The following is a 27,997-nucleotide window of genomic DNA, read 5'->3' on the forward strand; positions in this document are numbered from 1 at the left end:
TCCTCTGCAGCTTCAATACCCTTTAGCCCTCCATATAAGAGTACATGCTGAATAGAGGACAATGCCTGGTTGTTATGTTTATTTACCCTTACTACAAGCTGGGTTAACCTCTTCAAAACAGCTTTACTAAGCCCGTTAACCACACGGCCCACATGACCTGTAGCCGTATCCCTAATGTGATGTAAATCTGACTCGAGACCATATGCACAAGTTCTGTTGCATTGTGTCTCCGAAAACTACAAGTTTATTGCCGTCCAACCCTTCCCGGGCTGGACGCTTCCAGGAGGAAACGCTCTGAATAGCGACCTCTGAAAAAAAAAGAGAAGAAAGTCAAGAGTCCCGTATTGTTGGAGCAATATTTTTAATGGCTGTTGGACGTTTACAGAAGGGAGGGGGGGAATGCGAAGCCCGCACAGGGCAATGATTTTCATCACAATTATTTCAACCAATGCATAATTATTCAAGGCTTTGCCCTTTCTGATGGGACTTCTCCACCGGCGCGGGAAGAAGCACGGATACAAATAAAGCGATTGACCTGGTTTTCATCTGACCTTTTAACAGAGCTCACAGCTTACATTTTGCCTTCCCCCTTCAGTGAAGTCATAGTCCCACATTCGTAGTAATTACTGTGATGTCACACAGTCAGTGATGTAACTTCACTGCAGGCGTGAGAGGTACATGGGCTGTGCAGGAGCGAGCAGTGGTTTGAGTCGGGAATAGTTTTAGTAATTAGCAATTCCAGCAAGCAAATTACAACAGATCTGCAAAATGGAAATGAATTTCTGCTTAAGCTTGATGTCTTTAATTTTTTCCCTCCTAAGTATTATAGTCATCTTTTAAAACAGCTACTGGGGCCCCATGGCGAGAGCTTCATTTACCAGCTCATTTTTCCTTGATGGCTGTGGCAAGCGTAACAATGTTCTGTGCCTGCTTCAGTAATGGCATGTCGATCATGCTCCCGTGGAAAGTAAACGCTCCCTGGAAAAGAGAGAATATAAACTTCCTGAGAGGACCTCTGGAAATTGTAGTTTCTGTGTCTTTTTCTTTAAAAACACATCCGTTTGGCACAAAACTTTAGCTCCCACAGGAATCCTGAACAAGTTTTAGGAGACAAACTAACTGAGATGGGGCAAATGCATTTAAAGAAACGCGGTGGGCACCGAGTGCTCCAAAGAGGAGGCAAAACGAGAGAGAAAAGAGACGCCCAGCATGCAGCCTGCCTGTTTCAGCCTCTCTAGCTGGCAGAGCCGAGGGCCAAGAGCAGCGAGGCCGTGCGTGCCAGCTGGGGGGGCTGGCAGACACCGCGCCTGGGGAGCAGCTCTCTTCCCCACATCCAGCGTCACTCTCCAGCACCCGGGCTGTGCCACAGGGCTGGTGCGAAACTGTCAGAGGGCAAAGCCAGGAGCGTTATCTTTGTCAGGAGACAGCAACAGGCGTTTGTGGGGGGTGGAGGGAAGTTTTCCTGACTCGGGGGTGTGTTGAGGTTGTGCTGCTGCACCTATCCATCACGTCTCTGGTGATAAAGATAGGCCGGGCCCGTGCTTAAAGCCAGGGGCTGGGACGAAAGCTGAAAAAACAAGTGGCTGGCATGACTATATTGCGCAAATCTGCTCTGGAGCCAAGGTAAAGCCCACCTGAGCACTGCATGTAGGGAATTTCCCTGAGCAGTTGCAGAACTAGCCAGTGTGCCTCAGCGGTGGCCATCTGAGAGCCAGGGCAAGTTTCACAAGTCACTTTGTATTTCTAGGGATTTTGTGTTGGTACCACAGTGACAAGTCTCAAATAATTAACTATGAATCACAGTTAAATCTTAAACAGAAGACACGTTTTAAATAGGGCCAAAGCTGACTTGTTCCTTTGCATGTTTCAGTCCACACATGTGCTGCTGGGGTAGAATTCAGAAGATAAACCACTGTGCATCAAGACTGCCAAAGTTCAGCAGACAAAAAAAAAAATCTTATTTGTAATTCTGACAGTACTTCAAGACATTATTGAAAAAAACAAATACAAAGATGCAATTCCCCTTCCCTGGCCCCAGTGTTGCATAGGGCATCTCTGTGAAGCACCGCACCCCCTTTTAATGTCCTGCTGCAATCGATGTGGGATCACAGGCTGGTCTTAGATTTGACAGCGAGCGAGGCTCACCAAGAACAGGGTAAGAACGATAGCGGTGTGTGTGGCTGTGCATGCATAGGGAGAGAGGTGCAGAGGAGAGCAAGCTGTTTATTATTTTCTGGTTTTCATTTAAGGCTTGATAATCTTTAAATAGAGGACTCTAATAAGTAAAGTGAAAATACAACCCATTTACAAAATGTTTAGGAAATGTTTAGCTCCAGCGGCACATCTAGCTTGGCTGAAGCAATATTAGTTAAATACTAAACCAAATTCTAGAATAGTTAAGACAAAAATCCACCTTAAACAGTAATCTAATACAAAACAATATTGTTGCGTGTAAGAACAGGCTGTATTAAAGCCATTAAAAACCTAACAGTTAAAACTATTATTTTATTCTAAGTAGGATTTCCTACTATAGCTTGCAGTATTTTAGGTGGGTTTGGAGAATAATGGGACTGACAGATACTCACTGGTAGATGCTTCAAATTGAATTTCTTGTTTACAGAGCAACTAATCAACCCTACATCACCCCAACAGCAACAGCAACATGATTATTATTTTTACTATTATTATTATTAATAATAATAATACACCACCTTTTATCTTAGCTACATCTCAGCCATTTTCACTTATAGTTTTAAACCTCTACAGAAACGCAGCCTCAAACGATTCCATTTATTAACTGTTGTGAAAATAAATTGGGAACTAAGTAAACATTTTATGAGATAGGACTTCTTTGGAATAATTCAGGTCTATGCAGTGATCTCAAACTGCAAGATACATTTTTTTCACTGTAAGAAAAACATGTTTTAATTGTGCCTATTTTTCTATAGGGATTCAGTCAAATAATAGCTATTGATTAAAAGAGAAATTTGCATGTGGGATGACAGTGATAAGTAGAGATATGTTAAGGTCAGGAATAATCCTTCCTAGTTCTGTGAAATGGCTGACTTCAGAGCACAGTTATCCAAAGTACCTGCAATAGTTTGCAGAAAGAGATGGGCGCCTAGCAATGGCAATTCTGATCTCTGGTGGTCCGAATCATGACCGGGAGGGTCTTATCCCTTCCACTAACTGCACACAGGATGCTGTGGAATGAGGTACTTCTGCAGGTGCCTAAGTTGGAGCATGATGAATCTGGGTCAGAATGTCTTTTTTTTTGAAAGCAGGAGTTAATTAAACAGCATGCCTCTCCCCTCATCATTAAAATAACATGTTTAGAAAGGAAACCAGGATAATTGTGTGTGGACACATGAACACTGAACCACTTGAGATCTGCCGTATGTTCTCTTCTTGTCAGCGTGCAGCTGTAGTTTGGGTTGCTAGGAATTTGAATTCTTGAAGGAAAAAAATGCCTTTTTTTTTTTTTCCTGACAGCAAAGAGTAACACGAAGAAGTTGGCTTCTCTGCCTGTTCACTCTGAGGCTTATTTTCTCCCTGCTAATTTGCAGCGTTGAGCTAAAGTCCAGAAAAAGAAACCGATTTTAATGCCATTGAATATACTCTATTCACTGCCTCTCTTTCCACCCACAGGTTTCAACAGATAGGAAATACCAGTAATTATAGCTTTGTCCCCATGCTCTCTTTTCCAATTCTGCTAGATGAAATTTGCTTTCAGCATTCTTTTGATTTTCTCTTGCATGAATATAAAGAAAACAAGACTTTCTATAAACACCATTTGCTTTGATAGCGTTAATCTGGGGATTAATTTAGTCATAGATCTAAATTTTCTTTTTGGCTAATTTTCTCAATAATCTCAGGCTTCCAGCTTGTACTTAGACTTCCAGTAGTTCAGCTGTGGGACCAAGGGTCTGTTCTTATGAAAGCTTGCAGCGTGAATGGGAGCGATGGCGGGTGCGTGGTGCGAGGCTGGGGTTTGCATCCATTGCGTTTGGTGGCTGTGGTTCTTGCACGCCACGTGGCCGTATACATCATTCAGTGGGAGCCTTTTCAGAGAGCTGCGAATGGAGCTCAGGTGAGACAGACGTTAGACTTGCCCTGGGAAGAGACAGGCCCTCCAGGCAAAGGCTGAGGAGGAGATGGGAGAAGGAGCAGCTGAGAGGCAGAGCCTGCAGCCCGTGGGTGCAGCCTTCGGGTGACGACGCATGGGTGCAAGTAACTTGGGTGGGATGAGAAGTGGGAGAACAGAGGACAACTGAGGCACCCACCGTCCCTCTGGTGGGAAGTGCAGCCCTCCTGAGGAGCGGGTGGCTCTGTGGGCCAAAGACATTGCCCGTTTTCAGCAACGCAGCACATATTCTGCTGTTCTTATCCACGGCCGTCCTTCACGCAGCAACACAGTGAGCGTGCTAAGGGCAAAGCCCTGTGGGAAATAGGGTGACTTTGGCACTCACCAGCCTGTAGGGCACGAGAGCTGTAAGAGCGCTTTTGCTCTACAGCTGCGAAGGCAGCGCAACTCAGCAGGGGGGTTTGTATTTGCACAGCCTTTGGCTTCCCTCAGCCTGATCGCTGTATGACTCCGTCAGGGCAGACTATCAGGGAGAAAGCAAGGAAGAAAGGTGAACAGGCAACGTTTCCCATTTGGATCACCATGCAGACTAGCTAAGAGTCCTTCCCAGTTGACTGGCGAGCGAGGAAAGACTCAAGGGTGTTTTCTTCTGGATAGCTCTGTGAGAGCAGAGCAACAAGAAGGCAGCAGGTCCATCTTGCTCCTCTTCTCTGCCTGGTCATTGGAGCTGCCCACAGAGCCCACCAAGTCGTCATTTCCCCATCTCCATCTCTTGTATCAGGCCACCTTCTCCAAGCTGAACGATGCAGGGCCACTACTGTGCAATTTGCTGCATCCCCCAGGAACCACACAGTATTTGAATGCAATAAATTCACAATGGCATTTAATGCTCTGTTAAAACAGTAGTAACATCTTTAAAAATATAACAGCTATTTATGCAATATGCAGGCCATGCTGAGTAAGGCCTTAACAACCCTACTTTGAATTTTAATATGTCCTAAAGTGCTTTGAGAATGGAGTGGAGAGGGCTTTTGGCAAATACAGAAAACAGCTGGAAGGGAATTAAAATTATAGAAAGCTGCTGTTTTTTTTTTCCCCCCGAAGGAAACAGCAAAAAATGATAGTCTTGGAAAAAAGAGACTTGAGCATGGTCAGCCCCAGGTGATACAAAGATCCAGTCCACAGACAAGGGAAGTTATAAGGCAGAGCTGAAAAAGAACAGTCATTTTCACAGGTCAGGAGCTGAAGATACAGGCTTACGAAAAAAAGGGGGAAAATCAAGTTATGTGTTAGGAATGTCTAATGCAATAAGTTTCCAGGTGACTGTGGAGGGATCGAGATGATTCACAACCAAACTTTGTAAGATATCAGTTTGGCAAAGCTTAACCTTATGAACTTCCTTTCGGATAAATGTAACCACTACCAAACCCAACTCAGGTCTAACAAAGTTCAACATATGATTGAGGGCCCTTCTTTGACAACTTAGAAGAAAACTCTGGCCATATGCTGCCATGGATCTTGGACATGGCTCTTGTCATATCTGTATGTCATCCTTAAAGATTTCCTTTACCTATAAGAAATTACATGTATCAAGCAGCAGAAAGAGTTTCAGCGCTGGTCTGTTATTTGCCATGACCAGAAGATGAACACGTTAATGCAGTGGTTCCTGGAACATGAGGACCTCCTCTTTTTGTCTGTGTCTATATGTAGCAGCATCTAGGAACATTTGCTCTGGGAAGCTTTTGGAAGTAGTTAAGAGCTTGATAAATCTATATGAACATCTCATAAACAGAGTATATTTTTTTTTATGTCACGAAGCATTTTACCTTTCTAGAAGGTAAATGGAGGGGACTCAGAGTCCGTGATTTCTGTATTGGCAGGGGATCCATATGTTCTGGGGGAACTAGGAAAGGGGAAGAAAGAATACAGCCAACTCTTGGTAGCATTTATCATAGGTGGTAGAATTGTGTTGGCTTTCACTACAACAGGGGATGGACAGGATCACAAGTGACGTACCTTTCATGTTTTTCCAGGAGATCAGGGAAAGTGACGTTTCATACTTCTTCATCTGCCCTTCTGATTATTTACCTTTCGAAACCTTTTTATATAATATGCAATGTTACGTGGGGTTTTACTCCCACCTTCTTTTGTTTCCTCAGGTACCACTGGGTTAACAAAAGAAACAAGGTGGCTAAAACTATTATGATACAGAACACTTAGGGCACCTCGTAGTTATGTGACACACTTCTCTCTGAGCTGTGGCTTGGATTAAAGTACATGTGTTAATTAAAGTAAAGTAATAATTGTTCTGGGACGTGTGGGACAGTGTTCAGGCGAGCTAGTCCCATTTGGTTGACAAGATGGAAGAATTAGAGGTACTCCTGCAGCTGGGAATGCTTGTAGCTTTTTCCTCAGCATTTCCTCTAGCTGTGGTTATCTGTGCCTCTATCCACGTCCATCCTGGTGACTGCAATAAACTCAATAAGAGGGTTACTGCAGACACTCGATTCTTAGACCACTGGAAACTATTAATAACCTGCATCAGTACTGAACATGAGGATCGGCTTTCATAACGCACAGCGAGCGTATAAATTTCAAAGTACCAAATGAGTCCTATAAGTTCCAAGAAGTCTACTGGCTTCCTGAGCGATTGCAGATGGGACTCCAAACGTGAGCACTGGTTGTGAGAACTCTGCACTCAGTTTTGGGAACTACTGCTGTTGTTATTAATTACCTTGACTATTGGTAAACCTTTGCTAATAAGCCTTTGATTTGATGCCCTGTTCTACCAGATATCATCATACATGTAGCTAACAACTGGAACTCCCATGTGACAGTGGCCAGGCCTTTCTTAAAGATATTTATAAAGACTATATTAAGCCTGTGGCTTGTCTATAGTAGAAAAAAAGTCAATTATCTTGCATCACATGAAAGAATATAGCCAACAGTGCTATATTCATTTGATGCGTCTATCAATCTATGGTCTGCCCCTGGCCACTATGTAGAGACAGCCGACTTTTCCAAAAGCAGTTTACTTTGGGGATCTAGTCAGGCGATTTAGGTGGCAGGGTTGGAGGTGCTACGGGATCTTGGTGAGTAGGTAGGGCTTTGTCATGGGGTGGACTCTGGGTATGCAGGCCAGTGGAAGAAAAGGAAAAGCAAGCCAAGGTCGTGTTCCATGAAACTGCAATAGGGACAAGAAAGAACCTGCTGCTGAATTCTGAAATAAATATAGGTCTAAGATATATCTAATCCTTATGGAATTGCCAAAAATATCTTTGGCACTAGTTAGGTGACTGTTGCTCAGAAGACAAGCAAACTCATAAGTGAGGGGAGGGCCTTTGATGGCACTCTGCTGTCACAGTGTTGGAAGTACTGCCATGCTGAGGAAGATTTCCTTTTCCTCAGATACTTTTCTTAATGGTTTAGCTATCAATACTTTCCTTTGCAGACCAAATCCCTTCAATGAGTGTGTGGCAGTCGGGTTACCTCCTTGCCCTACTTGGCTGCCTTCTGAGAGGACGTGCATCTAGGACCTAGGGGAAATAGGCGTAGGGAGACCAGTAGGCCAGCCACCCTTCTCTTCTCCACCCCCTTCATCATTAGGAGATGTTGCGAATCAACCAGAGCTCCCACACCACTCTGGTTACGTGGGCCAGAGTTGTCTAAATAAGTAATTATGTAAGTCCCCTTCCAACCCCTGTGACCTGTATCAGCATTCGTAGGCAGATGCCAGAATAAATGGAAACGAGCAGAACAGGTGATGCCAGCTAGCCAGTGCAAACCTTATGTACCTCCCACAGGGGGAAATGGAGAACATGTATAGACAAGCATCCTCAAGTCCACAGATGCAGAAAGTCTTTGATCCACAGTTACCCGAGAAACATTAATTCTTTCCATGGTAATTCAGTGGCTAGTCCACTTCTAAATTCCTAAGGTCTAGTTACGACTTTCTGGAGACCACAAAAATACATGGAATAAACCCACTAAAATCTGCGTGGGTCTGAGAACATTATCTCTAATCCTGCACAATGTCAAACTGCTACAAGGAAATAAGAGTTTTGTGCTCTAGAAGAAGGGCAGAGTTGCTTTTCTGAGGAGGAAAAGAAGCAGGTGGATGGCAAAGGATCCCCCTGAAAAGCATGGCATTCAGGAAGATAATTCCTGTGGGATTAAATGAAAACAGACATTCTTTAAGCAAACCCCCTGCAGAGGAAATTTGGAAATCTTTGCTTTGGGGCTTGAAAGGAATGCTTGGATTTGCTTACAGGTATTGAACAAAAGAGTGTCCTGGTCACAGCAAATGCAGTTGGGTCTGTGCCTGGGGGAGGAGTGATTATGCTAACTACGAAGGAATGACTTTCCCTTGAAACAGAAGGTTGAAACCATATTTTTGAGGAAGCCAAGAGTAGCAAATAAGCTAACAGCTGTGATAGTGCTGAATGCAGGTTTAATTAATTTTTTCTTCTGCAAGATGTAGCCAAAGAGCCATCATAAAGAGCTGGGTCACGATTCCACCTTTTAGTGATGAACTTCCAAAGGTTAGTGAGCTGCTAGGTGATGTTCAACGGTATCTGGGTCAACCGAGCACGGTTTTCAGGCTATAACAAGATAATGTCTTGCACTTCTCTTTGCTCAGGCCTGTCCTGCCTCCAGAGGAAGTTGACACAAAACTCTTGGCCTTCTTTTAGCATCTTTGCAGTAGGCCCACATAACTAGTGTAGTCACATATGACAAACTGAAGACTCCACGCACAGCAAGCGATACAAACAGCTTTTTAGGTTATGTATTTCTGTATTCTTTCCTTCGAGATCTTCGACATTTGTCCCTCTTCTGGGGCAATGTCATGGGAGCAAAGACACTTATACACAAAATCTTTGGGGAAAATAAATGATCCTTGAAAAGGCTTGTCAAAAATGTCTTTTTGGCAAGAGGAGATGCTCAGTGGGTCTCTGTGATCTGTTGAAGGAAGAGATGGATGGGGAGGGAATTCTGCAAAGTATCAACACCGGCAAGTTTCTGTGGCCATTTGGTTGATACGAAGAAAACATTAAATACCACTACCTTTTGTTTCTTTTTGTTTCTTTTCACCAGTGCAAACTTCCACCAGAGCAGAAGCAGTTAGTCAGCTCAGAGGATAAATCAGTTTGTAATGCCAGGAGCAGGCCTGTTTGTATGACATAGGCTTCTACCTCTAGGAGTAGAAGGAAGGGCACAAAAGGTCGAGAAAGAAAGAGCAAAAGCGACACGAAAGAGAGAGTAATTTTTACCTCAAATAACTCCCTAGCAGCAGTACAAAAACTCTGACAGAAAAAGCCCTTTCTAAAGCTCAACAAGTAGGAAAGACTTTGGGATCCCTCAAGTCCACAGTGGGGCAGGAAAGATGAGGAACAGGGACCTGCAAGGTCCTTTACGTCTCCTCCGACTGACATTATTGTTCCTAGCCCATGGATAAGCGTCTTGGCCTGCTGTGTTAGCCAGACGGGCTGGTTTTCCCTCTTACAGCCCCCCCATGCTGCCTGAACCACTGGGGACAGCCATTTAGGCTGGCATGAGCCAGGGGATCCTGCTTGGTCCAGCTCCAGAAACTCCTTCAAGCCACCAAAGTCTCTACCTCTTACTGAGCAAACAGCCTGTTTAAGATCCCTGAATTAAAGGCATATATAAGGGTTTTTATTGCTGTCTCTACATTTTTTTTCATTTCCTTTTCATTGTGGTTGTTGCTTTCCTGCATGCTCCTCTAGAGTAGGAAAGAATAAAATTAAAGAAACACTAGAAAGTTCTAGAAATCGGGAGTATTCTCCACTGGTTTCCATCCTCCGCCTTACAATGTATCAGGAGCGGAAGAATCCTAGAGAGCACACTTGCTGCTGCCAAACAAATCTTTATTATATAGCACAAAAGCAGCTTCCTGGACAAACATTCTATCCAGCCATGCATTTTTTTCCCCTAGTGAGCATCACGGTTATTATATGGAAAAATGAAAAGTAACTAATACTAACACTTCAGTATCCTCAGATGCCCTTAATTAAGTAATTTAGAATCAACTTGAGGTTTATAGTCATCGAAGCAATTTGTTAAATAGAGACCAGAAAATTTCATCTGGAAGAAAATGACCACAGGACACACAAAAGGCGTTTGGTACTGAAGGGGAAGGTAGGTATAAAACACAATGCAGGCAAGAAAAGTAAAAAACAGTGTAGCTTGTTGTGTCAACAAGAATGGAATCACTGTTATTTTTAGTAGTCTATATTTTTTCTAATTTCAGATTCATTTTCTGAATAGGATTGGACAGCCCTTTTTTTTTGTTACTGCCATTCTCTGTTTCAGCTGACAGAGCTTTTTTAGAGAGCTTCTCCAGGTCCCTGAAAATGCCAGCTAGCACAGAGAGGAGTGAAGAAGCAGCAAGACCGCTGCTACTTAAATTAACTGAAACAATATTTTGGCTGTACAGGCTTCTGAATTCCCTCAGTAAGCCTTAAAAAGAGCCATCTGGTCAGAACATTACATCTCTGGTTAGATCCTGCTTTGGAAATTGAAACGAGGCTTGTGAGTGCTTGTTAATGCTTCTTAAAGAGGGATTTGGGAGGTGGGTAGTTGCCTTGGTGGGTTGCTTGGTGCAGAGCAGGTTTTGGCACGACAGCGGGCAGGTGTCTGCAGCGCTGTGTGTCTCCCCGCTCCATGCCCACAAAAAAGCATTGCCTGCATTGGGAGCGTGCTGGCACGACACAGCCCTTCCGAAAGCAAGGGCACTCACCCTGTCTCACCAAGACCCTGCACGCACCTCCTTGAGGTGACAAGGACAGAGGGGTCATGCTTTGCTGAGGAGGAACCCAGAGGGGTACCGTTCCATGCCCTCTGCAGCATCTGCGCTCCCCGGGACAGCAGCTGCCTCCTTCAGGAGCTACCTCTGGGTAGAAAGGCTACGGCGGGGCACAGCACCCGTCCTTCTGCTCCCGGCTTGCGGAGAAACTTCTCCCTGCGGGAAATGTCAAAGTGCCATCCGAGTCCTTCTCCCCCAACGTTTTGGACACAGGTCTTTAATGAGTGGAGGAAAACAGATTAAGAGCCACTGAATGCCTGCTGGGGAGTGGAGGGGGTGGGGAGGGGAGTTGGCAAGAAAATGTTTTGTATGAGTTTCTGCCCTGCTTAGGAGCTTTTGCAGCCCCGCATAGTAAAATCTGTCTCCTTCTCTCCCCACCTGGCATAACTCCCTCAGGACTGATTGCGCCAGTGTAGGAACCGGTATAGCACAAGCAATTAGCTAATACAGCCCCTTCTGCTCTATTGTAAAGGTTTGAAATTTGCCCCCAGATGGATCTTTCTAAGAGAAAAGCCTTCAGCTGTGACACAAAACACATTTCTAAAATCTCTTTCAAATAATAAAATTGTATAGAGAAACTTTAAGTACTAATATGAGCTCTCCCTGTCTCTATGTATTGATCAGTTTTCACATTAAAATTTCACTTGGCCACTTCTTAAAAACATAAACAACGTAACAGTGGCCCATGCTTAAACCCCTCCAGCGCTCTCCATCGTTGCATAGAGATGCACCTGAGACTATACTTCTTAAGGCTGAAGCTCACAAAAGGTGGCAATTTATCACAAATCCTTGATTCCCCCACTCTGCAGCGTGAGGAATATACATTGCCTAATGAACATATACGACAGCAAATGCCCTGCATCCTGGGAGCGAGGGCTGATGATTCTGCAGCCCAGTGTGCACAGAGGTACCTCGTGCTACCAGCATTGCCCTGGGATGGGATCCAGCTTGGTGGCACCTCAAAGCACTGCCTTCAGTCTCTCCTGGGCAAGGGGAGCGGGGAGCTGGAGTGCTTCCTCACCCCAGCTCTGCACAAAGCCCTGTATAGTGCAATATAGCCTCTGCAGGTTGATGGGCTCCCACACAGACCCGTGCCAGAGGGATGCTCCAGCACATCCCTCCCAGGAGATGGCCTGGAGGAACCTGCCACTCCCAGGGCACAGTCCTGCACCCATGGACTGGGTTGGGATGGGACAGATCCCTTGTGGCTGTGGCCGTACATGGAGAGCCCTCTGGGTGGCTGCGGCACTGCCGGGAGAGGGAGGGCAGCGGGGAGAGACCTCCCCGGGTGGTGGTGGGAGCTGGATCTGGCCCAAGCACGAGGGTGCATCGTCTCCAAGATACAGTGGCTTGGGGTAGCTTTTGCTAAACAAAGAGCATTATAAGGGAGCCACTGCTGGAAATTTCCATTCCTTTGTTGGGTAGATGCTGTGTAAATAAATGCGCTCCTAAGATTTTTCATAATTCTGGAAAGGTCCGTAAAAGAAACTGTATAGTTTGTCAAATCGCTGGAGTTCATGTATATTATTCCTCAGCTGCCAGGAACATGATATACAACAGCACAGAATATAATGCAAGAAACATATGCTAAAGGTCTTCTTAGAAACAGTCTGTACATTTGTATGTGGCATGTACAGATATTCTTTCTGTTTTGCTCTGTGGGATCTAAAATATTCAACCCATATTACAGCGTGGGTTTGTGAATTAATTACTTTAACTTTAAATAATCCTTACCTGACAGGTGACTTCGGCGGCAGCATTTTGCTATTCCTTGGTCTAATGTGCAGGTGCTTTGAAAGCATTTATAAATTAGTATGTGAGATAAATGTGTAAGCAACCTCTTACTTTGCTCTTCTGCTTTTTTTTTCTCTCTGAATTTTATTTAAAAACTAGATGACTCGGGAATACACCATCATGATAATGATACCATGCCTGCTGTATTTACAAGTCAAATGGCTCAAAAATGCATTTTCAATTTCTTACTTTCTTGACATATATAGATGCTAACTACATATAGAAGAGATTATATTTCTGTATACAGATTATATATCTGTATTGATGTGTATTGGCAATATAAATGCAGGAGTTACTTACACAGCAAAAATTATTGTACCTTCATTGAGAGAAGTCAGAGCTTTTTCTTGAAATAAGCTAGTAACTTCTCCCACTAACTCTATCCCCTTGGACTCGGTTAATCTGGATTTATAAGATCACTTCCCTGTTTAATGCGGTACAAATACTTCAGAAATTTAGAACAGAAACTGTCCTTTAGACTACCAGCACAATGTTTATTATGCTTCTTTTTAATTTTTGAACATACTCTGACATTTAGCTTTTATTTAAACTTTCCTAACAGCTACGCCTGCTTTCTTTATGATGAATTTTTAAATTTTGAAAATCATATCCCCTAGGAATGCAATTCTACTGGAAAAATATTGACATGATAGGGAAATACTACTTCTCTTTTTAAGCTTTTCATTTTTAGATCTTAAAGTTCCAGACAAAAGAGACTACTTAATAAATAGTTGTATAAAACACAAAATGCACTTTTTCGACATTTCTCTTCTAATTGTCCAAAATACAATGCTACTTTTTTTTTTCCTAGACATGCTATTTTTCAGTCAGATTAGAAATGTTTTAAAAAACCCACACCCCACAACCAAAACAAGCTAGAAGCCAAACCAAAACAACCCCTCAACCTGGACTATCTCTGTAAGGTAAGACCAAATACTTTTGGCTAGCTGGTTAGGTCTCTAATTTCCTTCTGTTTGGACACTGCCACAACATCTCCAATTCTGCAGTGCTCACCCGAGATCCTAATTTTTCCTGACCTCAGTACTCACGTTTGGGAGCTACTATGTCAAAGCATTTCAGGCTCCAGGACGAAGTAGCCTGGTTCAGCCATCTCTCAAAGAAAGATTATGACAGCAATTGTAGCTCTCAAACTGGAATAGATTATAAAAGCTTATTACTGTATTTTAATACAAAATGTTGTTGACTAAGGGCATCAGACTTTAAACCCAATTAATAACAAACCATGATCCCAGAGACTGCAGACCAATAACTTATCTACCACACAAACAGCCGCACAAATCCCTCACATTTATTTCTTCCAGGCTTTCAACTTTGATTAATAACATGGCAAAACCATGCAAGTCTCAACCATATTAACCACAGCTATATTTTCAGTCTTACTGACATGAACACTTTAATATAATAAAAGGAAAAGGAAAACAGAAGAGGTGTTTCATTAGGACACGAGGATTACTAAAACCGCTGTGTGGAGTATTTGTCAGGAGGTGGTAGGGGAAGAGTTATTACTTACATTTTAGCATGTCGCTAGGACACGGAGCAAGAGGCTCCCTCAGTGAGATATGTTTGCTTTGGAGAAAAAATTAAGTAATCAGACGGTCCAAGCTCTTCTTACTGACACATTTATAATACCAAATTGCAAATTCAATTAAGAAGTTTGCAGCACTACATGGAAAACTATTTTTCCAATTTTGTTATGAAGCCTGGCAATACGGCAGTGACACAAGACCCAGAAGTTCACATATTAACCTGCCAGTCCTTTTTTATTGATAGGCGGCTATGTGCAACAATATATGAAGCATGCAGCCTGGTTGGTTAAAAAAATAGCCCAAACCCCAAACCCTCAGCAAATCTGTTCCTGAAGCTGATTATAGAAGCTTATAACCTATTTTAAAAGCATTTATTAAAAAAAAAAATCCCCAAACCCAAACAAACCCCCCTGAATGGCTGATATAAGCAAGAAACCAGCATTATGTCAGCAAAATAACAGCTTCAAAACAAATCCAAAGACTAATGCTTGCCTAATACAGAATTCTTCAATATTAAGCATGTTTGACTTCATGATTGTGTGACACTGGGGCTAGAGTTAAATTTAGTCCAGTCTCTTCGTCGATTGTTCATATGACAGGGGTATTCCTTAGATGAGTTTCTGACACTAAATTCAGCTGAATGAATAGTATTATACACATGATAAACATAAACAATATTTGGCTGAGTATGTCATTTGACTTTTTTCTTTCTCCATCTACCTGCCTACACATTTGCACCAGCAGCATGTTTATAACGATGCCCTTTTAAAGAGAGCCAAGCTTTGTAAATCTGAATAATGGGCAAAACCAGTCACACATTTTCTATTTCTAAATCACCTGCATGAAGACAGCTAAATTTCAAAACCGAGGGAACAGAACAAAGAGGTACAGACATACAACATCCTAACAGTGACCCTGAAACAACTGCTCAGGACAATACCCAAATATCGTAGTTGTGGACATATCGGAAGCACCCCGATAAGCAGAAGGGATGCGATAGCCTGGCAAAGAGAAGGGCAGAGCAATAGCAGATACCTTGTCACACTTCTACCCTGAGATGAAAGCATCATTTCTGCTTTGACCTTTTTAGCACTTCTAATGCACAACATCTGCAGTATCAGAAATGCAGGGGAACGGGGAAGGTACACACACCAATCTGTTTCTACCCACCAGAAAGCAAAGAAACATACAGAAAACCTTTATACGGCACCAGAGAAAGTGAGACCTTATGCACACTCTTATATATGAACTTCACTGCCGAAGAGATTTGTCTCCCACTTGAATGCCACACAAGCACACGCAAACCGTTCCCGCTCATCTGCACTCCCCGTTCTGACATTGGGGCTTTGCTTTTTAACTAGCCCGAGTTTGGCTGCAACTAAGATAAACATATTTAGCTGCAACTTTTTTTTTCTTTCAAAAAGAGGCAAACTGGATTATAGCAAATAACCTTTAAGATAATTAACTGACAATGCCGCAACTAGCATAAAATCTTCCTTCAGGCGACCCCTAATTTAAGTATTACTGGCACAAAGTGGAGACAGATTGTGCATCACCACCGCAATATTTACATAGCAGAAACCCACAGAGCAGGAAACGTGAGACTCAATGATGCACTAAATTAGGAACAATCATATTCTAGTGTTAATTTGCTTTCTCCTCTATCCAAATTTCAGGTCCAGCAATTGGTACAAATGCACATAAAACATTCCCATTTTTAATGATTAAGAACCACAATCTGCAAGCAGCTCTGCTCAAAAGTAAATTCACTCACTACTGGGGATGTTTGCAGGATCAAACCCCCAAAAGTGAAACAGGTTTACCAACACAGGGATTTTTTAGAAAACCAAGACTTCCTAATCTGTTTATTTCTTTCCACAAATGATGTCTGCACAAGCAGTCTGAGGCGTCTGCCAGGCTACCTGCCTTTTGATTGCAAATATTTTCCTATGACAGTAGCACCGTGACTCTGCGGCATAATGGAGAAGCCGTTTTAATTGACCGCTGCTGCAGATACATGCAGGTACTCAAAAGGCTGTGTAATCAAATAATTAAAGTTAAAATGGGAGAGGGGAAGAAAAAGATAGCCGCTCGATTTGTAAATATATTGGGAAGTGACACATTTATAATAAACATACACTCTATAGTCTATCCAGACGCAGATTTCACGAGCACTACTCTCAGTTACAGCACACTTCGTAAGATAAATGCAAAGAGCCATCACCAGTCTTTCTAAATCTTAAATATTATTCCAATTTGGTTTCCACTATGGCATATTAACAAAATATTTACCTTGCCTAATCGCTGATGTTCTTCAAAAGCAGAAATCAGTTCTTGCGCCCACTTTATTTTTTCAGGGCTCGGAGAGAACTGTTCCTGGACAACAGCAATTTGGTTGGGGTGAATCACCTGCTTACCTACAAAGAAGATTAATAACACCAGAATCATGCATCGACAAGCAGATGTTCAAGCAAAATGTTCCAACCACTTGAGGCTCTCATATGCCTTGCAGACTTCCTTGCTCTTTAACGAATTATTTTACGTGGTTTCTTTTATTTTTTAAACTGGACATCAGGCAGGTAGCCTTTTGCCAGGTTTTTTTAAGAATAAAAATATCTTGAGCTATGCTTTCATTCAGGATAGCTTGAAAGAACCCACGATTCTTTCCCCTCCCTCACCATTTCAATCCATACAGCTTCTCTCATTCTTTTCAGGTGCAATCGTTTGGCCGGGGCAGTCAATAACACTTAAGCATAATGCATCTCTGAATTTAACTATATAAATAACAGCTCCAGCCACTCTTAAATAAGTTGTATTAAAATGCATTCAGAAAATGAGATCTGAAGAAGATGGCAAGAGATTTGTAGGACTGAAAAGTTACCAGTTACTTAAGGATCATGCCCTAAATTCTCAGTATTGGCATAGCATCATAAAATCCTCACTATTGTTTAAATTGTTCTTGTTGCAGTAGTTAGCAGTTGCAGGTAGGTTGCAATATCGATTTAGACACCAGTATAGCAAACAGCTACCAGCCGTGCCCTGAGGTTTCATGAAGTGCCTTTTTTATTTTAAATCCTTTCTTGTATAAACATATGTTAAGAAAATAAAAATATATGTTGCCTTTTTTTACTAGAGATTTTCAAACGTGAATAGACAGCCACATAATCCGTTTTAAGCTGTTGTTGTATTTAGCTGCCTTAAAACAAACACATATCTACTTTGACAGTTTTTAAGGTGAAACACTTGACATTTTTTAGTTTATTTCTAAGAGAATTTCACAGACCAGTGTGTTTTCTGCACTTTGGTTTCAAAGTGTTTTAATAAAGAGAGGCTACTGTAAATCCCAGCTTCCCGCAGAATAAATGACCCTCCTCCGTGCCAGATAACAAAACTAGTTAAAGGGACGAGCCTGATCCTGCAAACCTGCCATCAAGTGAGCAGCCTCCTGCACACAGAGGGTCCCATGGCCGCGCTGTCCCGCCGCACGCCGCAGCCTCTCACGGGAGCGAGATTTTTGCACGCACGGGAGATTTGAAGCCTCAGGACCTAAGGAGGTTTCCTGCCCACGACGGGGTCTGCTCCCATGTTCCTCCTGACGCTACGCCAGCCGTACGTTAGGAATCAGCCCGTCACTCGGTACAAGAAGTCTCACGCATGACCGCAGAGATACACCTATTTTAAATGAAACTACCACTGCAGAAAATAGTGGGATTACTTTTATCGGACTGCAGTGGGTCTGAGTAACAACCTGGAGTACAGACAAAATCTCGGGATGCAGCAACACAATCTACTTAATTTAATGAGCAAAGAAATAGTGATTTTTTTAGTGTTGCTGTGTTTGTTTCCTAAAAAGCCTTAAGTAGCTCAATTTTATTTTCTTTCCTATTAAACAACCTTTAGTTTATGATCTTACGGGCATCCAAATATGCAGTTTGAAATTTCAATGTCATAACTATTTAAAAAATAGATTAAATATAGGTAAAAGCTTAAAACTTAGTAAGAACCATATTTTTTGAAAGAAATTATGGGGAGACAAATTTTCTTAACTAATATGTTTTACATTAGGTCTAATCAAAGGTTTTCTTAGTCAATTTAATCAAGTGTCACCATTAATAAGATTATGATGTTCCTTATTTGCAGTACAACAAATTCTTTCTAGCTAAACTACTAATTCTAAAATTGAAGGGTGTATAAATAATTCCTGGAAAATCCTAAGGAGCTTAACTTTCTGGGAAAAATGTAGAATATATTTTAAATTATATTTAAAGTCAGTCTATAATTATAACAAAGATAAAAATATTTATCTACGATTTTCAAAAGTGTAAAACATTTCTGAAAAAAGTTTTTTTTTTATAAAGATATCTGCAGCAGTAAGCTATACTTTTTAGCATTAAAACACTCCAGAACAATTTACAGAGAATATATTCTACCTTTTGATTTATAGCACTCAGCTGATTTTTGTCACAGATTATGTATCCAAATAACGGTATAATAGACGTAATGCCATGCAGGAATGCAGCAAATATTTTAAACAGAATTGTTGTTATTGACAAGTTACTGAGAGAGTGCAAAATTGGAAGACATTAAAATTTATGACCGTGAAATCCTTTTTACAGTACCACTTGATATATCGTGCTTTAAATCAATACCTGTCAAGTCTTTTAGGTAACTGTATGATGGTGTCATTTTAGTCTTCTAAAAAGACCGCAAAAAGAGAGGGAACCTATAGTGTTTTGTATTTATACCTGGCTTCTCAGCATGTAGCACAGGACTTTCTATAATGACTACGTCAGCTGTTAAAGCTTATGGCAAGCTTTACTTAATTTTTTACATAAACATTCCTAAAACTGATGACCGCTTACATCAGCAACGCACTGACTTTAAGTCCACAGGTTCTGGCATTGTAAAACCTCTTGCGTGTGTGTGTAGCTATATATATTACCTCCCCCCCCCCCCCCCCCCCAAATATAGATATAAAAGATCTATTAATTAGGCTAAATCACATTTGAAAACATTTGCTTTTATGTAAGCACACTCACTGAAGAAAACACAGGCTGCTCTTAAGATAACTGGAAAAGAAAACTTGGCTACAATAAGCAATGAGGGTCACAATAGTAACCAAATAGCTGGTAAATTCTTTATTATATTATTTCACTTGTTCAATCTTGAGCGAACACATTTGATTCCATGAAGGCCAATTCTACTGGTCTAAATCTGAATATGGGAAAACCTAAGGACACATAACTTTGCTGGCTATTTTGGATTTGCATTAGTTTTGAGGCTGATGAATTTGGCCCTGTGCGTGCAGATAAGTGTGTGTTCTCCAGCTAAGAGAGGAACTTGGAAGCCTCAGCTTGTTTTAGTCCTGTTGATTTCACTGATTTTGATTCTTTGTGAAAAAGTAGCAGGAAGGGATCCTAAATATTTAAAAATAACAAGAATTGTGTGTTTTGAACTTGTTATTAAGGTGACATTTCAGTATTTTACTCTCACATTATCAGAGGACTGTCAGTGGCAAATACGATCTGAAGACAGACTTCTGCTTTATACAAGGTCATGGATTAAGCTAAGACCCATTTGTAATTTTCTGTGATGAATATTAAATTGGGAATCTTAAAATGACTCATTTATATAGTTTTGGAACAAAATGTTTTTGCTTTCAGTTTTGAAATGATATTTTATTTTACTCAAAACAAGCAAGAAACATTATAGAAACATTAGATAAACTGAAAGCAAAAGAAACAAAAAACAAAAGAAACATTTTAGATTGACTTCAAATTTTTCCTTCTTTTTTACCAAAAATATAAAACCTGCTGTTTTGTTTATATTTAAATATTTTTTTTTAATTTTGGGGTTTTTTTGGCCACCAAATTGGAAAAGTCAGTATTGCCCCATGTCTAATTATGGTTGGACTGGTTGTCAGGCTGTTTGCTGGATTTTGGAAATGTGTGGCTGAATGTTGTGGAAAGGCAGAAGGCAAAGAGCAGGAGCTGTGAGTTCACCTTACTGAAGTCTGTTCCTTTTACAAATCTTCAGTCCTCGTACGGAAAGGCAAGACACCTCTCTGGCTGAGACAGAAATTTGCTTTACACCCTAAATTGCCACACATGACCTTTTTTTTTTGTCTGCTATCTGGACCCTATCCTGATGTCAGACGAGCTCCACTGTAAAGTCAGTGGAGTGCAAACCACCATTAACGTTGTTTGTGCTGAGCATTTCTAACTTTCCTAAATTGGCAGCTCGAGTTAAGTATTTAAATACACATTAAGCATTCAAAGAGAGTGCTCTCAAAGGTGCTAGGCATCTGCAACTCCATCTTCTGTCAACAGGAGTTCAGATGCTTAAGTTTTTTCAAAAATCAAGCCTTTCCTTAAGCTAGGAAATATTGGTCGAGGTTAGGTAGCCATCAGCAGGTGCTACCATTCAGGAGCTCTGTTATTTTCCCAGCTTCAATTGCAGACAAATGAAGGGTGGAAGTCCACATGGATGTGGATAATGTAGCTGTGAAGAGCTAACAAGATACGGTTTTGCAAATGTTGAAGCTCTACAGATAGTAAGGCTGAGTCTGTGCTGAAGAGCATCAACTGGCATGTTGCGATCGCTTAAAAGAACGCTTGTGTTTTTGCTTTGTGCTTTAAGATATCATATTCCACTAACTGTAAAAATATAGTTTGCTATATATGCATCGCCAGAACCTGTGCCTTTAGTAACAAAAACATAAGATATGCACTATTACCTTACATATGTCCTGAATGATGGTTAGAGAAAAACAATGTAAAATGTTCGTCCTATATGCTAGAATTCTCTAATGCCTGTGTCAAATGGCTGATTTCTCTCACAAAACCCCACTCTTTGGTGGCTGCACTGTCCCACCAGGATGTCCGAGTGATCTGGTACACCAATCGCAGGATAACAGCCTGCCTTACAGGACTCTGGCGCAAGGAGCCTGCTGCCCTTGCTGTCTGCCAATACCCGTAGGTGTCACCAGCACTTACTGGGAGGGGAGCCAGGAGATGAAAAACAAATCAAAGAGGATAATAAGAAAATAACTTTCCCCTAGCAATTAGCATACAACATTTACTTCTCAACTCCTTCACCTAAAAAGTATTTTTTAAACAACTACCATTTAGAGAAAATAGGAGAAAGGGAACCACACATTTTAGGAAGCAATTTTAGAGTGGTCATTGCAGAGTACAGTACTGCCTTTCCCGTGCTCTGTGATGGGAGGAATCACTGCACAGCCTCTCCTCCAACTTATCTTCAAAAACAGTCACACGCTTCATGGGACGTGGTTTGAAAAAGCAGCCTGTGGCTTTTCAGGCAAAATTTCCAGCCCCCATTTTAAAGATGTTAATAAACATAGAAAAGCTTGCTATTACTGAGCTTTTCGATAAATAACCTGAAATAAAATCCAAGTTATTTGTCTAAGTGACAATAAATGTAGCACTATATTTAAACTGAAGAAGCTATGCATTATTTTGAGTCATCGGCAGAAAGCCATACCAGTGAATCCCATTGAGGCACCTTCTCTTGATTGCCTGCGGAGCCCTTCTTCATCTCGGAAATCGATGTAAACAAGGTCTACTGCTTGAAGGCCAAATGCCTTTGCTGTGACTATTATTTTTTGCCTGGCATATAGAATATCATGGGTTTCCTTGCTGCTTGTTGCACCTACAAAAATAATGATAACAAAGAAAAGCTGGCTAGAGTATTTTAAACCTTTCCATTTTAAATATTTCCTATATAAAAAAAAAATATTTCAAGATTTAGTTTAAGCAATTTAGAGAACAAAAGAGGAGTCCAAGGCTATGTTGTCAAAATAATACTCTTATGAGGGAAAATAAAAGCTGCTTTAGCAATAAATAAATAAATCTCTCTTCAAACACTAGCTTATAAAATTCAGATTTTGATTCAGTTCAAATAAGGAGTTGTAAGCATGAAGTCAGTGGAAGTTTTGGCTGGTGAGGACTGTGGAGTTGGGACTAACATGAAGTAATCATTTGGTTAGATTATTTACTCTATGTACAGTGAGAAACATTACAGCAAGAAAAGCTTTACACAAATTGATGTAGTGGGTACAACTAAATGGTTAAAAAAATCACACTGAGAATAGAATTGCACTTTCCTTGGTTCTGAGTCTTGTCACAACTGTTGTCCTAAGCTGAATATTTAAGCTTTAGTGTTTGGATGACAAAATGATGGTAGATGACTTCTGAAAAGAAGCAAAAGTATTCGCGAGACTGCATGTGCTCGCAGGGCACCAGCTAAGCAATGTGCTCATGTGAAGGCTGGTGTGGAAAAAAAAAATCATAATAATATGTTCACTTTCCTTAGGGTCACTATTTAGACACAGATTTCCAGCTTATAAGGAATATTTTAGTAAAGCAATGCTAATTTTTACATTAATGTACTTATTTTTAATTTAGATGTTGATAGCTCTGCACTTTTACCTTTAAACTGAATCAGCTTAATAAGAAGCTGAGCGGCCTCTCATAATAGAAATTGTGAAATTCTTTTTATTTTTGAGGAAGGCTAATAGTGCTTTCACATGAATATGTATGTGGCTGTATTGACATGGGATGTATTTCAAGTAAATATATGAAAGCAAAATGTAGCAGTAGAGTATTTCTGCATGATGTCAAAAGCCTGACTGATAATTGTCTGTAAAACAGTGATGAAGCAGATACCAGACTTTTAGGACTTTAAATGTGGTTCCTAAGAGCATGTGCATGTTTCGTATGGATATCATATTTTTAAATAATTTCAGTGACTCAACAGGTTTGGTTTGTTTTTTTTTTCCATTAATTTTTGGTACCGCATGTCAAGAAGCACAAGAAAGTGTCAGTGCCCTGTAACACTCAGGGGTCACATTTTGATTTGCCAGTGACACATTCTGCACTGAAAAAAAAATAAGGAGAAAAGTGAATATGTAAAATGCAAAATCAAGTGTTGTTATTACTTCAGTTATCCCTGTCAGGAAAGCAATGGCCATAAACCGCATTGGGCTTCTCCAATGCAAATGCCATACGTTAACATTTATAGTAAACACACAGGTAACAACCTATGCTGGCACGGAAATCCTCTCCTCCAAAGACGACTGCATCCAAATGAAAGCCAACCTGGGATCCTGTTCGCAGTGCTTCTTCACAGACAGCCTTCAAATGAGAACAGACTATTAGTTTCTACAGAAATGCAGGACGCAGAGAGGCTACACAGGATATTTCAGCAATTTGGTGGTACCAAAATCCTTCAGCTAAAATTGCTCCTATTAAGCAAAGCCATTATAGCTGCTCGACTACGCACAGTGCTTTAAAATGACTCAGCAAAAGAGAAAATATTATCTTTCCCTAAGTACCTATATGCTTAGTCTGTGTAAATACAGGACATAGTAGCAGAGTCCCTACCTTCTGGCTGACATAATACCCTGGGTATTACTGGGATCAGTACTTCAGATATTTATGTAACAATATGAAACAAAGGATTTGTCAAATACTGCTTAAAAGCAAACTGAAAGTATTAAATTTGGCTAGTTTGACATGTAATATATCTGCATGAGAGACAGAAATAAAGATCAGAATATCTTTTATTAAATAAATAACATGAACGATTTAGAACAGTTGTGGATTCTTGGTAGGATATAAGTCTTCCTTATAGGTTTGCCAATTTGAAGTCTTCTGTTACATACAACTAAAAAGTAGCTAAGGAAGTTAAAAATGCAACAAGTGCTGCATAAAAGTATTAAAATAAAAGCAAGAAAAATTTTGCTGCTGTAGCTATTCTATGAAGAAGGGCATTTCCAAAATATTACTATTTTATATCGATGTTTGGATACTATTAATATTTTTTAAGGCTAAGGTACGTGGAGAAAGGCAGATGTAATTATAAGCTCTACTAATGGGTGTTCTTCTGTGGCAGCTTATTCTTAACCAGAACGCTTTAAAAGGCAACTCGCCTGCCAATATCAGGAACTGCAATATTAAAAAATTCTGCTATAAAATACTGCATGTGAAGAAAAACCTCAGATGGTTTAAAATATTATTTAATTCTGCATATGCACACCGGACAGGAGAGTGTCTGTCTGGTTACTGCTTTGTTATGTTCCCAGATATGTTAGCGTGTGTTGTAAGATAAATGGCTGTATCAAACGAGCAGGCTGCCTGTGAGGCCTGCCAGTACTTCTGGAGATACTTCTGATGCGTGTGTCCTCAGCTGGTCCGAAACTTTTCCCTGAGAGCCTGGGAGGGAAATGCTGAATTCCTGGTGCAAGCACGAGATCTTGCATTTCATTACCACGCTGCCTCGCCTTTCTGAAAAACCTGGACTTGATAGTAAAAGTTGGGGGGTAATTTATATTAAAATGCACTTTAAAAATAAGATTTGATCTAAAATGACCCTAAAAAAGGAGCACATTCTTCAGATATTTGCTATTTTCAAAGTTAATTATACTTCTAACCTTAGCATTAAACACCCCATCATACACACAGAGAAACGATAACATGAAATTTGGTTGTAACGTTATCAGGAGAAACCATTATAAAAGTGCCAGTTTAACAATAGTGAAATGATGATTAATTCTTTTTCCTAATTAAACGTTATACAAAAGTCAAGTTTGATAACTACTAAATAGCCAAGTGCATTGCAACACTGTGAGTATTTCAGATCTTTGGAGAAGCACGTTTCCACTCCAAGTGTGTTAAAAATGATAAAAGTAATGCAGAGAGGTTTTGTTATTTGGCATGGGCTGTCTGGAACTCTTCCGTCACTGAAGTATTTTGAATTTGTGAAGGCCTTTACAATACAAACACGAGAGTTAAAACATACGAATGTTTGGGGGCATTGGAAAACATGTTCAGCATTTTTTAACTTCTTTTTCTTGATGAAATTAGGGGGAGACCGGGGAGTATTCTGCTCGTCCTAGTTTGCTGAGATGGCAAAATATGAACACTTCAAGACCTGCTTACCTTAAAATTGAGCAAGCCCACTGCAGTTTCCACAAAAGGGATAAAATTCATTGGTTCTACAAGTGTTCGGCCTTTTAGGTGATGTGAGAATTTGTCTGAAAACTGAAACTAGACAGTATGAGCTATCAGAGATTAAAAAAAGAGAACAGTCTATATGTATATATAACACGTTACGTTTTCACCTGGCTGTAAGAACACCCCTCCCCACCCCAAAAACATATGATTAAAAAAATTAAACCAGCTTTTAACAAGGCCTGCAAGGCGAAACCGCAGCATTCCCATACATTTCTAAGTTTGGAGGCTGGTTTGCAAAAAAAACCCCAAAACAACCCAGGCTTAGCACCTCTCACCCTGGCTTAGTGAAATGCAAATCCGCGGGCCCTGGAAAACAATGAATTGCTGCTGTACCTGAGGTCCGGTTTTGTTTCAGGTCCAGCACTGCCATCACTGGAAGTGCTCCCCAGCCTTCTAAGTGGCATCCGTATTATTCATTACGGCACCGTTACCCTTTTGTTCAATAGGCTTTTCTTCATAATTTTTTTAGCTTACCTAGGAAGGCCTTAAAAAGGAAGTTTAATTCTTTGAAGACCAAAGCTTGCCAATTTTTTCCATGAGACCAGTTCACAGCTAGCTCTGAGCTGCCAGTGGGGTAGCCCAAATTCCAAAATCTATCATCTGGAAACATACAAAAGCTCTTGCACAGATTTTTCCCCTTTCAAAAGGGAAAAAAAAAAAAAAAAAAGAGGGGAAAAAACCCTCAGTCCTATATTGTAAATCTATTATGTCTGTCCAGATCACGAAATTTGTGCGGAGATAAACATATCGCAGGTATGGCAAAAATATGTTAGTAAATAAAGACAAAAATAACATATGCATATATTTTAAATTTAAGGAATATTCGACTATTAATGGATATCAAAGGAAAGGGAATTTTAATCATCTCTCCATTCAGTCTCAGTTGGGTAAATCATATCTAAGAGATTTGCATAAATATAAACCATCAAAGACTTTTCATCTTCAAAGGGGGTTTCAAGACCCTATAAGCTTTGTACTGTAATCATCGCAGGTCACAACCCTGCAGGAATAAGGCTGCTATGGCAACATAAAAAACTAATGCTTAAGGCTTAGCATAATATTCTGACTAATAGAAAGGAAACTCATTTTAAAAGCTGGCAGCCTATTTACCAGAAGCTGGATTAGAGGTGTTATTTCCCCTTTTAGCTTCCCCCCACCACCCCTCCCCAAAAGAAGGAAAATCTAATCACCCAGATCTTGAAAAAAAGCTTTCCAGCAATTTGCAGTAACTTTACAATTAGGACAAAATAAATCACAGCTTTCTTCGATGAAGAATTCTGCCCTTCCCATCCTTGCTTTGCATCATCACCATGACCCTGTCTGTAACTTTTCTCTGGAGAAGAAAATTCCACCCAAAAATGTGCAAGGAGGAGAAAAATAATGACCGATGCAATTCACATGTGTAAGTGTACAGTATGGCAGGTACTACTGCAACAGAAAACAGTAAACTTCATAAAGGCGAATGCAGAAAATGAGATAATGTGATGCCATCAGCATATATTCTGAAGACGCCTATCCGATTTTTATCTTTTAAGTGAACAAAAAAGGAAAAAGCACTACCATGTTTATATTTTAGGTGCAAGTCGAAGCAGCAGAGCTCTTCTTTTATTTTAAAATATTTTAAAAGCCACCCTCCTGCGATTTTTACTCTCTTTTCTTTGAAGGTGAAAAAAAAAGCACGTTTAATTAAATATTGTCTCCCTTCCTCTCCCTTTCAAAAAATTTGCAATAAGCACCAATACAAAAGGTAACAAGTGGAGAAGTTTCAATTAATTTTTTTTTTTTTTCCAAAAGGAGACGATTAAATGTTTCCGGCCTGGTAAAGTGTTCATTTCAGGGAGAAAGGGGAAAAAAAAAAAAAGAAGGCGGAGGGAAAAAAAACCCACAAAGCTTGGGGAGGGGATGAAGTAGCAAGGCCTCAGCAATTCTTTCAATTCCAGTGCACACCCAATAGTGTGTCAGGAAGAATGCACACTGGTCGGGATTTGTGGGAGAATTGTCCCGCCACAAAGGAGGGAGAGTTACGCTTGTTATAGTCCAATAAGCCATGCCAGTCAAACAAGTACCCACACTAGGGACAAAAGGAAAGCAAGAGATTCTCACACAAAAGAAAACAAGTAAGCCCATCTTTTAGTTGTGCATCAGCCTCCAGGTTTTCTGCTGCACATAAATAAAAATGAAGGGAGGGGGGGTGTATGTGTAGGGGGAAATAAACAGCTTCTGGGAGGCTGAAAAATCACGCCGGAGTGAATTTTGGGAGGATTGGGAAAAGAAGGCAGCGGCGTTGAGCGGAGCGCGCTTTGTGTGCAAAGGTTGGGCAAAGTGAGAGGGAAGCAAAATGTGGACAATGAGGCAGAAGTTGTTGGGGCTGGCTTGTTTTCCATGAAGAAAATCAAAGTTAGAGAGAGGGAAGGTGGAAGGCGATGAGGGGTCAAAGAGCCCCCGCATCCCACCTCCCCGCAAAACCTACTTGGTGGCAGCAAGGGCCCTGCCATTTTGGAAGCATGAATATTCATTCCTGACAAGTTATGTCTAACACTTACATGGCTGTAAACCCTGAGAGGTATTCTCCAGTTAATTTAATTAAACCTTGGTGGAAGGGGACAGGGTACTCTCCATCATGAGCGGTGGAGGCCGAAGGGGCAGTGCCACGGAATGGACGGGGCTCGTCACGAACCCAACGTATTTGCTCAGTTGTACGCTCACGCCTGAT

General features: G+C 40.9%; 1 protein-coding gene across 4 annotated transcripts in view; it reads right to left on the reverse strand.

The window, feature by feature from the left end:
- Window positions 1-342: 342 nt before the first annotated feature.
- Window positions 343-27,997, reverse strand: part of CLYBL (citramalyl-CoA lyase) — a 170,801-nt gene continuing 143,146 nt past the window's right edge. Inside the window, exons 4-9 of one of the 4 annotated variants that reach the window (XM_064440636.1) lie at window positions 25,210-25,317; window positions 23,310-23,403; window positions 21,752-21,919; window positions 16,541-16,665; window positions 14,233-14,288; window positions 851-978 (exon numbers count right to left, since the gene is read on the reverse strand). In XM_064440636.1, the coding sequence (XP_064296706.1) occupies window positions 14,247-14,288; window positions 16,541-16,665; window positions 21,752-21,919; window positions 23,310-23,403; window positions 25,210-25,317 (537 nt within the window). In that variant the 3' untranslated portion in view covers window positions 851-978; window positions 14,233-14,246. Of the gene's footprint in view, window positions 979-14,232; window positions 14,289-16,540; window positions 16,666-21,751; window positions 21,920-23,309; window positions 23,404-25,209; window positions 25,318-27,997 lie in introns of all 4 variants that reach the window. The other 3 variants (XM_064440635.1, XM_064440634.1, XM_064440637.1) reach the window with 3 other exon arrangements.

Source organism: Phalacrocorax carbo, chromosome 1 (genome assembly GCF_963921805.1).
Source record: "Phalacrocorax carbo chromosome 1, bPhaCar2.1, whole genome shotgun sequence".
Classification (NCBI taxonomy): Eukaryota; Metazoa; Chordata; class Aves; order Suliformes; family Phalacrocoracidae; genus Phalacrocorax; species Phalacrocorax carbo.